At 38.1% G+C, this 11448-nt stretch overlaps 1 protein-coding gene across 1 annotated transcript in view; it reads right to left on the minus strand.

Annotated features, from left to right (window-relative positions):
- KIFAP3 (kinesin-associated protein 3) overlaps window positions 1-11040 on the minus strand; it is a 112748-nt gene extending 101708 nt beyond the window's left edge. Inside the window, exons 1-3 of the mRNA XM_005867725.2 lie at window positions 10749-11040; window positions 5367-5498; window positions 309-463 (exon numbers count right to left, since the gene is read on the minus strand). Coding sequence (XP_005867787.1) covers window positions 309-463; window positions 5367-5498; window positions 10749-10780 — 319 coding nt within the window. The 5' untranslated portion in view covers window positions 10781-11040. The remainder of the gene's footprint in view (window positions 1-308; window positions 464-5366; window positions 5499-10748) is intronic.
- Between the last annotated feature and the right edge of the window lie 408 nt (window positions 11041-11448).

The following is an 11448-nucleotide window of genomic DNA, read 5'->3' on the forward strand; positions in this document are numbered from 1 at the left end:
AGAGCCTCTCGCCTCCACTGCAGGCAGGTGGTAAGGAGCGAGGGGTCCCAGACTGCGAGAGGGCACAGGCCAGGCTGAGGAACGTCCCCCTCCCCCACAGTGAATGAATGCCATGCACCGGGTCTCTAGTCTAATGTAAAGCTCAACACACATAAAAAAAATATGTTTGTCTATTCTTTCATTTACTTATTCACAGCACTGGCAAAACAAAACACAAAACAAAACAAAAAGCCTCCACATTTATGTAAAGCTCAAACTACAGTCAAACAAGTCCAGTTTGCATTAAAAAGTCAGAAGTTTCTACTTACCCTTTCCTGACAAGGAATCTCGGCGGTTCTGGAGATAGTACAACAGCTGCTCTACCTCATTTAGTTTTGAGGGATGAATGAGTTTACATTCTTCAACCACCTTCCGTGCCAGGGAAGTTATATCTGTGTTGGCATTGAGACTCTTAAGACGAATGCTGCAAGCATATCAGAATTTTCCAATTCAAGTATTATTAAAGTAAGTGGTAACTTAAATAATATTTCATTAAGTAACTTATAAAACATTTAAATGTACCTTACATAGACTCTTATATAATGAAGTGTTAGATATAATTAGGCTTAGAACAATGCAAAACAATGATTTTCTTTGAGCTGGATAAATGAGATAACAAAAGGAACATAAAGCCTACATCAGCCTTTCCAGGCAGAAGAGCATATTGGAAGACCTAATTTTAAAACAATCTTCTGATGTAATACATATAAAGTCTTTAGTCATTGGATGTGAGAATCCATATTACCAGGAGTGAATCACTTTCTGACCATAGTCACGAAATCATTTATGTTTTTCAGTTAGGAACAAGACATAATATTGGTTATTTCGGATTCAGTTTTTCTCGTGGAAATTATATAGTAGAAGGAAGAAGAAAAAAGCAGGATGCATTTTAAGACCTATATGAGGAATTCTGAAGAACATTTTATACTTGTTAGTATGTTAATAAAAATAAATAAACCAGCTTTTCTCTCCTTTTTAATTTAGTCCAGGAGATTCATTGGAAGATAAGTAAAAAAGGTTATTCAGAGTCTGGAAACAATTGCCCATTTACATGAATTTATGGCACCAAGGAGACCTATGAAAACATAAAATTAGGTGCAGGGTGAAGACTCAAGCAGATATGTTTGCGCAAGGCTCAGATTAAAAAAGAGAAACAGCCCTGACCGGTTTGGCTCAGTGGATAGAGCATCGGCCTGCGGACTGAAAGGTCCCAGGTTCGATTCCGGTCAAGGGCATGTACCTTGGTTGTGGGCCCATCCCCAGTAGGGGTGTGTAGGAGGCAGCTGATCGATGTTTCCCTCTCATCGACGTTTCCTAACTCTCTGCCTCTCTCCCTTCCTCTCTGTAGAAAAATCAATAAAATATATTTAAAAAAAAGAGAAACATAAGAAAGTAGCCATTATATAGAATTATTTCTTGGTAAAGACCGCCGACATTTGGAGAGACATCAAGGTGTTAGAAGGCAGCAGGGACAGAAATCTCAGAAAAAGGTTCTGTACTAAGCATCTGTGCAATCATCATTCAGGTGAAGATGATCTCTCTAGAAATAAGTCCAGTAGAGTGATTTAGAAATTACTCACAGCTATATAGTCATCCCTAAGTCTGGTCCTCATAGGATTCTACAAACTACCTAATAGCTTTTAATAAATTCCTTTTATATTTAAATTTGCTACAATGGTTTCTAATGTTTGCAACATTAGAGACCAGTACTCTGTTCCTTTATTTTTAAATTTTTGGTTGTTTATATTCCTACCTTTTAAATTCTTGATTCTATTTTTGTATAGTTTTACTGCACACCAGAAGACAGAGATAGAAAGGAGAGTCCATTCAGAGAAAAACTCTCAAAAGACCTCTCCATGTTTAATTTTATCAGGAACTTCGAAATCTTGATTGTTTCTAGAAATCCAATAAAGATGAGGCACAACAGGAACACTATAAACGTGTTTTTAAAATTTCTTACTAGTTGTTTTTTAGAGCAGTTTCAGGTTTACAGAAAAATTGTGCATAAATTACAGAGTTCCCATATATACACCCACTACCACCCCAATACAGTTTTGTGTTTTTTTCTGTTATTACCACCTTTGTTACAACTGATGAACTGATATTGATACATTATCAATTTAGGTCTACAGTTTACATTAGGATTTACTGTGTTGTATAGTTCTATGGGCTTTGAGAAATGCATCCTGTGTCCACCATTATAGTATCATAAAGCATAGTTTTATTGCCCTAAACATGCTCCGTGCTCCACCTATTCTTTCCTCTCCCACCCCCTGAAACCCTGATAAACTCAATTTTTTTACTTTAGTTTTTCCTTTTCTAGAATGTTATGTAGTTGGAATCATACAGAATGTAGCTTTTCAAGCCTGACTTCTTTTACTTAGTAATATGCATTTAAATCCCCCCATGTCTGTTCATAACTTGATAGTCTGTTTCTTTTTAGTGCTGAATAATACTTGATTGTATGGACACACCAATGTTTGCTTATCTGTTTGTCAATTGAAAAACATGTTGGTTGCCTCCAACTGTTGACAATTATAAATAAAACTGTTATACACATTCATGTGCAGGTTTTTGTAGACATAAATTTCTAACTCATGTGGGTTAATATCTAGGAGCAAAACTGCTGGATCATATGGTAAGTTTATGTTTAGCTTTAGAAGAAACTGCCAAATTGTCTTCCAAAGCACCACTTTATACTTCTACCAGCAATGAATGAGTTCCTATTGCTTTACATCCTCACCAGCATTTGGTCCTGTCAGTGTTTTGGATTTTACCCATTCTAATAGGTGTACAGTGGTATCTTGATCTAAAAAAGCAGATTTTTCTATTTCTTTTTAGATCTATTTTTTACCAACACATATATTAGCAATTTGATTCATCTTCTTTCCATTAAAAGTAATAGACAGGTTTTCTTCTTTTAGTGTATAGGTCTCTCCTAAATCCTTTCCTTATTACAAAAGACAAAGAAAAAAATAGATAGGGGTAGAATTTTTAGAAAATGTTACCTGTATGTTTACTGATTATTCCTATAATAAAAAACGAGAATTTTCATAGGCAGCCATATCTATTAATAATACCAAAAACTCACAAGAAAAATACCCATATTATTTTTGGACTATAACCATCAGTTTCTCATAAAGAAATTTTCAGAAACTGGGACTCTCTTAAAGATGGGCTTATACACTCCTTTGCCAAATAAAGAAGATTGAAATACAAGTCTTCTTGACCTGGGCCATAGCACTGACTACCCAAATTTAACGACATTTTCACTTCATACCTATCTCAATCTTTATGAGTGTCCCCTCCACCCCAGCTGTTGCCATTGATAAAAACTCTTGAGTTATCAACAGACCACATTCTGCTTTTGGTCCTACAACATGATTCCTCTCCAAATCGTGTGCACCAGGGTGGAGTATTCCAAAATTGAGGTCCTTGGGTTTTCCCCTTAATGATGTTTAAATTCACTTACTCCAACAACAGTAGGTAGTATTCTTTCCAGCTGGCTGAGTCCCTAGTGAATGCATCCCTTGTCTAGAAAAACTTTGGATTTTCAAACACAACATTCTCATTTAATTATAGTTGAACTAGAGGCCCGTTGCACGAAGAGATTCGTGCAATAGGCCTTCCTTCCCCTGGCTGCCGGCACTGGTTTTCCTCTGGCACTCGGGACCCAGGACCCAGGCCTTAGCTCTGGCCGCAGCAGAGAAGGCAAGCCTCTTCAGTCTTCAGTCATCTTCAGTCTTCGCTCCTTGCCTGAATATGCAAATTAACCACCATCTTTGTTGGGTTAATTTGCATACTCATCCTGATTGGCTGGTGGGCGTAGTGGAGTGACACCAATTTGCATGTTTCGCTTTTATTAGTGTAGATAAGGTTACTGACTGCATTCTCAAGAACTAAAATCTAAATTTCTCTCATGAAATGCAGATGTAGGAGGTTCTAAAGACAAAAACTCTGCTCTGCTCGCTTGTCTTTGGCAAATTAATAAGATCTCAAAGGATTTTTCACAATGTACAAAACTCAGGCAGCAATCACAGGCACACAAATGGAAGAGAAAAGGTGTAAGAAAACAGAAAAACGTGTGAGCATGTGAGTTAGGATTTACAGTGTATGTGTGTATGCAAGTGTGTATCTCTTCAATCTAGCAGATTATCCAAAGACTCAGTTATTTTTAATGAATTCAGTGTGTGACTTAGTCTCCTTCTAACCCAAGAAGAAGACAAATTAGGAACATTAATAGACTAGGCAGCTACTCTTTCGGCTGTTGTACACCAAAGTTTCCCAATTACAGCACTATCAAAATGTTGGGCCAAATAGTTCTTTGTTTGTAGGTTGCTATTTTGTGCATTATAGATTCCTTAGCAGCACCCTGGCCTCTAGCCATTAAATTCCCTTAGCGCCCCTCTAGTTATGACAACCCAAATGTCTTCAGGTATTGCCAAATGTCACCTCCGGAACAGGGGTGGGAGGGTGGGGGGGTGGATCAGAACCAGTTGAGAACCACTGCTATACAGAAAAAATGCAGTGCTTTTCAGTGTTATAAATACTATCACATGCACTCCTAGCAGTCTGAATACACTTAATACCACCAAAACACACTAAAATTCTTTTTAACTACTTCCCAAACCAAAATTTTTATGGAGGGAAGAAGACTGGGGGAGAAAACTAGGTAATCTCAGACCTTCTTTACTTCCACAAAACTATGGAAGGAATTCAAGATCATTACCAGCACAACTGCAGACTGATGAAAGAGGCCAGTTCCCCAGGAGGTCCTCAAAGAATTACAAATGCAGAAAGAAAAGGGTGTAGGATATTGGAAGATTTAAGCTCAATACGTTGAGTCAGAAAATGCTTGTCTTATTAGGATCTTCTAGAGGGCTAGATTTTTAAGGGATGAATTCAAGGTGCACGCCCCATTTGGAAATTTTGGAAGTCATACTACTTTCAGAAATTCCAGGGAAGAAGGAAGAACACAGGATCTCCGAAAATACAAATTTCCTAAATTAAGCTAAAAAGTCCCACATAAACATATCTTAAAATTGATTTCACAAGTTGTAGCTTATATTTTATTATATGCATTTACTAAATGGAATAAATCAGAATAGGTATTTTTTAGTAGGTTCCCATTATGTACATAGACATGATTTTCTCTAAATATATCTGCATCTATAGTTTAATGTTGTCTCTGCTTCACTAAAATGAAGTATGTCTAGAAGAATGCCATAAAGATTTATCATCTATGCAGATTTAAATAATATCAGATTTCTACAAAGTTTGTATAAGGTCCACTACTTTCAAAATGTACACAAAGAAAGAAAACTTACATTTTTTGGCATTCTTTTCGTTCTCCCAACATGGGATCCCCCATTTCTCCAAGAATGGTAGCTTCCACTTCATATTGAACAATGAGTGCTTTTTCTGATGGATGTACATCAATATTTCCTCCTTTAACTTTCCTGCAATGTAAAATAAAAATAGGCATAGATAGATTAAAAACTCATAAAATGCCCATGGTTCTTATCTAGGTTCTAGTTCCAAAAACAAGTGAGCTGGGTTAACATGCATTTAAATCAGATTCACATAAAATGGCAACATTCCCAAAGTGATCTACAGATTCAATATAACCACTATCAAATTCTCAAAGCTTTTTTTACAGAAATGGAAAAGAGATAATAAAATCCATGTGGAAACACAAGGGATACTGAGTAGCCAAAACAATCTTGTAAAAGAAAAACAAAGTTGGAAGACTCACATTTTCCAATTTCAAAATGTACTACAAAGGCTACAGTAATCAAAATAGTGAAGTACTAGCAGAAAGGTAGACACATAGATCAATGGAATAGAACTGAGTCGAGAAATAAACTCCTATATATATAGTCGATTGATTTCAACAAAGGTGACAACCTTTCATTGGGGGAAAGAACAATCCCTTTAACAAATGTGCCAAGACACTGGGCATATAAAATAATGAAATTAAACCCTTGTTGCACAGCACATAATTAACTCAAAATGGATCACGTAAATTTAAAATCCAAACCTAAAAAACTCTTAGAAGAAAACATAGGGGCAAAACTTCATGACCTTGGATTTGAGAATGGTTTCTTAAATAATGACATCAAAAGCAACCAAAACCCTAAAGACATCCCTTCCCCCAAAAAACCCAATAATACCCTATTAGAACTAATGAATGAATTCAGTAAAATTGCAGGATACAGAATCAATATACAGAAATATATTGTTTCTATATATCAATAATGACCTATCAGAAGGAGAATTTAAGAAAACAATTCTATTTAAAACTGCATCAAAAAGCATAAAATACCTAGGAATAAATTTAACCACAGAGGTGAAAAACTTATACTTTGAAAATTATAAGACACTGAAGAACCGAAGAAGACACAAATAAATGGAAGGCTATACCTTGATCATTTATTAGAATCAAAACAGTATGGTACTGGCATAAAAACAGACATATAGATATATGGAATAGAATACAGAGCCCAGAGAATAGAAAATTCTCACTTATATGGTCAATTTATCTATGACAAAGGAGGCAAGAACATACAATGGGGTAAAGACAGTCTCTTAAGTGATGTTGGAAAAACTGGACAGATACATGATAAAAATTAAATTGGACCACTTTCTTATACCTTACACAAAAATAAACTCAGAATGGATTAAAGACTTAAATGTAACACCTAATATCATAAAACTCCTAGAAGAAAACATGGGCAGTAAACTTCAACATCGCTCTTAGCAATATCTTTTTGGATATGTCTCCTTGGGCAAGGGAAACAAAAAATAAACAATAAACAAATGGAACTACATTAAACTAAAGCTTTGTACAGTGAAGAAAACCATCAACAAAATGAAAAGACATCATTGGCAACAGCATGGATGGACTTGAAGAGTATTATGCTAAGTGAAATAAGACAGTCATAAAGATAAATAGCACATGATCTCACTCATGTGGAATCTAATAAACAAAAGAAATTGATGAACAAAATAGATCCAGAGACATAGAAGCATGGAACAGACTGTTAAACCTCAGAGGGAAGGTGGGGGAGGGTGGGTGGGAAAAGATCAACCAAAGAACTCGCATGAATATATCAATAACACATGGACACAGACAATAGGGTGGTGAAGGCCTGGGGTGGGCTAGAAGAGGTCAATGGGGGGAAGAGGAGGACATATGTAATACTTTGAAAAATAAAGATGTTTCAAAAATTAAAAATAAATAAAAATTGGAAGAATAAAATTATCTTGAAATCCTATTTACTTTTTCAAATGTTATGGGTTGAACTGAATAAATCTCCTTATCTTTGAACTCTTTTTCTACAACCTATTAAAGCTGGTTTTGCATTCTAGGGAAAAAAAAAAGACAACCTACTAAATGGGAGAAGACATTCACAAATGATACACCAACAAGGGGTTAATATCCAAAATATATAAGGAACTCATACAACTGAACACCAAAAAACAAACAATCCAATTTTAAAAATGGGTAGAGGACTGGAATAGACATTTCTCCAAAGAGGACATACAGATGGCCAACAGACATGAAAAGATGCTAAACATCACTAATCATCAGGGAAATTCAAATCAAAACTACAATGAGGTATCACCTCACACCTGTCAGAGTGCTATCAACAAATAACAAGTGCTGACAAGGATGAGGAGAAAAGGAAACCCTCATACACTGTTGTAAATTAGTGCAGCTACTATGGAAAATAGTATGGTAATTCCTCAAAAACTTAAAAATAGAACTGCTATATTATCCAGCAATTCCACTTTTGGGTATTTGTCTGAAGGAAATAAAAACACTAGATATATGCACCCCTATGTTCACTGCAGCATTATGTACAATATCCAAGATATGGAAGCAACCTAGGTTTCCATCAATAGATGAATGGATAAAGAAGATGTGGTACATATCAGCAATAAAAATCTAAAAATACAAAATAAGTAAAAACAAAAACAGAAACAGAAACAGACCCATAGATATAGAGAATGAGTTGATGGGTTGACAAAGGGGAGGGAGGGACTAGAATTTAAAAATCAATGATCATGTAAAGCTTTTTAAAAAAGCAAAAGCAACTAAACAAAATATGAATTTAAAACTTTTGCATATGAACGGACACTATGAAGAGAGTGAAAACACAATCCACAGAGTGGGATAAAATATTTGCAAATCATTGATATGATAGGGAACCAATTTCCAGAAAATAGAAAGATTTTTTCCTCCAAAGAAGGCAGAGAATGGCCAAGAAGTATATGAAAAGATGTTCAATGTCACTAGTAATTAGGGAAATGTAAACCAAAACTACAATATCACTTCACATCCATCAGAATAGCCACATTTAAAAAAAATAAGTTAAGTGCTAGCAAGGATGTGAAGAATTGGAACCCGCATACATTGCTGGTGGGAAAGTAAAATGGTGCAGCCACTGTGAAAAACAGTTCAGTAGTTCCTCAAGAAGTTAAACATGTAATTAGCATATGACCCAGCAACAACTGAAAATATACCGAAAGAGTGAGAACAGATGTTTAAACAAAAACTAGTACTGGAATGTTCATAGTAGCTTTATTCATAATAGCCAATAGATGGAAACAGCCTAAATGTCCATCAACAGATGAATGGATAAACAAAATATGCTGTATCCATAAAATATGTTATTATTCAGCTATTAAAAGAAATGAAGTACTGTATTGATGAATGCGAAACATGGATAAATGCTGAGTATTTATACTGTGTGAAAAAAGCTTTACACAGACCACATATTTATCATATACTTATATCACTTCTCATAAACATAATAAAATAATTACTTCTGGTAATATACAGTTCAAAATATGTATTCTTTGCTACATTTTAAGCACCATAAAGGCAGAGAAAGTATGTCTCATTCATCTAATACTTTAAAATTCATATATATATATATATTTTTTTTTTATTTCAGAGAGGAAAGGAGAGGGAGAGAGAAACATCAATGATGAGAGAGAATCATTGACCAGCTGCCTCCTGCACACCCTCGACTGGGGATGGAGCCTGCAACCGGGGCATGTGCCCTGATGTGGAATTATACTAGTAAGTATGCCTAAAAAAAACTACCTTCTGGCACAACTGTATTATTACATGAAAATAAGCTAATGCTGTAACAGTGGCTCTTTGCTCTAGAACAGCGGTTCTCAACCTGTGGGTCGCGACCCCTTTGTGGGTCGAACAACCCTTTCGCCTAAGACCATCGGAAAACACATATATAATTACATATTGTCTTTGTGATTAATCACTATGCTTTAATTATGTTCAATTTGTAACAATGAAAATACATCCTGCATATCAGATATTTACATGACGATTCATAACAGTAGCAAAATTACAGTTATGAAGTAGCAATGAAAATAATTTTATGGTTGGGGGGGTCACCACAACATGAGGAACTGTATTAAAGGGTCGCGGCCTTAGGAAGGTTGAGAACCACTGCTCTAGAACAACCTTATATTAAAGTTCAAAGAATTTGTTTTCTTCTGTCACCAAATTTTCAATTGAAAAGATCAATGTAATCAATGAGGAAATAAATACTTGTTATGACTACGTATCCTTTTAAAAAATGAGAAGGGCAGGCAATAGATGCCCCAGTCCTGCAAAGACAGTACAGTTAGCTGATTGGTTGGTTGACTATACAACTGTTTGAATCCCTTTTAAGATGAGATCTTTCTGTAATGGTAAGGGCCCTGCCACGCCAGGGTAAATATACTCAGTAAAAGCATGTTGTAACTTATAACAATACCACCACCTTACATGCATGTTTTATCTCTTAAAAGCATTTGCACATTTGGTCCTCTCATAAGGTAATATTTGCCCTGCTTTCCGTTTTTATATAAGGAAACTGTGTCCAAAAGAATACATGTGACAGGGACTTTAAGAATGGAGCGTCCTGATTAAGGTTTTTTTTTTCCTATTGGATCACTAGTAACTCTTGGTCCACTGAGAGGTATCCTATTCATCAGGGATGATCTTATCTTTGGCAGGAGTCAAACCAATAATCCCACAGGTTTACAGTGTTCTTTAAAGAGTCACTGATACTACAAATATTTTAAAATTAAAATAATCACGGCCTGTTCCATGTCAAGCTCCTGGACGAAGCTCTTGATAATTACGATCCTATAAAAAGGACACGGTACACACACATGGCAGTCAAAGGGATGAAGCTGAGGAGGAAAGCAGACACAGGCTGGAGAGCAACCTCTCAGCCCAGCCTCCCGTCAGCGAAAAGCCACCACTTGTCTCCCCTTCATCACGTCAGAACCCGAGGGCAGGGAACCCCACACTGGAGACGGGGGGCATAAGCGCCAGGAGACCTCATCTCCAGGCCCCCACGGGATTGCCCTGTTAGGGGAAATGCCGAACTGGAATGGGAAAGGGGGAGGGGGGCACGGGAAGCCGGGTTTCCTCGTCCTGAGCCCCTCCCCCCGAAATCGGGGACGCCGCCAGGTCCTCCAGGCCCCTCGGAGGCAGGTGGGCGGCTGCAGAACCTCTCACCCAATGCACCTTCCCTTCCCTTCCTGGGACTCCTCCCGTGTCCACCTCTCTGCGGAGCGTAGGTCTCGCTTTGCCCAGTGACACCTCAAGGCCAACCCCCAAACCTCTAAGAATATCTCAGGGTCCCCGGCCAGGAGGGCGGGGCTGTGCCTTGGGGAATCACCTTTTGAGGTATCTGGCGTCCTCCCCCTGCATGGCGGCGGCGGCGACGGCGTGGGGAGGATGGGGGTGCCTCAAAGAGGCCTGCAGAGCTACTTCCGGAAACGGTGGCCAAAGTCCCCGGGCCCCCAAAGGCGATGACAGTGCGGAGGCCTGCAAGACCGAGCCGGGGCAGTGATGTGGTTACCAAGGTGAGGCCGCCGGCTCCTCCCACAGTTCCCAGGCCCCAAAACACTGGGGCCGCCCAGACCGGCTCGTAGACGCCGCAGTCAGCCCCGCCTCACCCAGCTCCGCCTCAAGGCGCCTGCGCCCGCTCTGCAGCGCCATTAGGCGCAGGCGCAGTGAGAGCTGCTGGACCCTGGGACTAATCTGACGCACCCTGGAGCAGAGCGTGAAGATTTTTTGCAGCAGATTTGGGCGTCAATGGTTAAGGTGTGGCGTCCTGGTCACCGCCCCCTTGAAGATGGGAATGAAAAAGAATCATCCCAGTTATTCAAATTAGAATTTCAGGTCCTCAGTTTGAAAAGAGGGAAAGGGAATCCACTAACCTTTTCTTTAGAGAATGCTATAGAGCAGTCAGCCCTCGGTTAATAACCTGTCAAGTGAGGTTTGTATTTTGGGGGGACATTGTGGAAAAGGGACTGCACTGAGAAGCTCTAACTAATGCAGATAGTCTGACACTTGTGCAAAATGAACAGCAACTT

This window comes from Myotis brandtii, unplaced genomic scaffold (genome assembly GCF_000412655.1).
Source record: "Myotis brandtii unplaced genomic scaffold, ASM41265v1 scaffold250, whole genome shotgun sequence".
NCBI classification, from domain to species: Eukaryota; Metazoa; Chordata; class Mammalia; order Chiroptera; family Vespertilionidae; genus Myotis; species Myotis brandtii.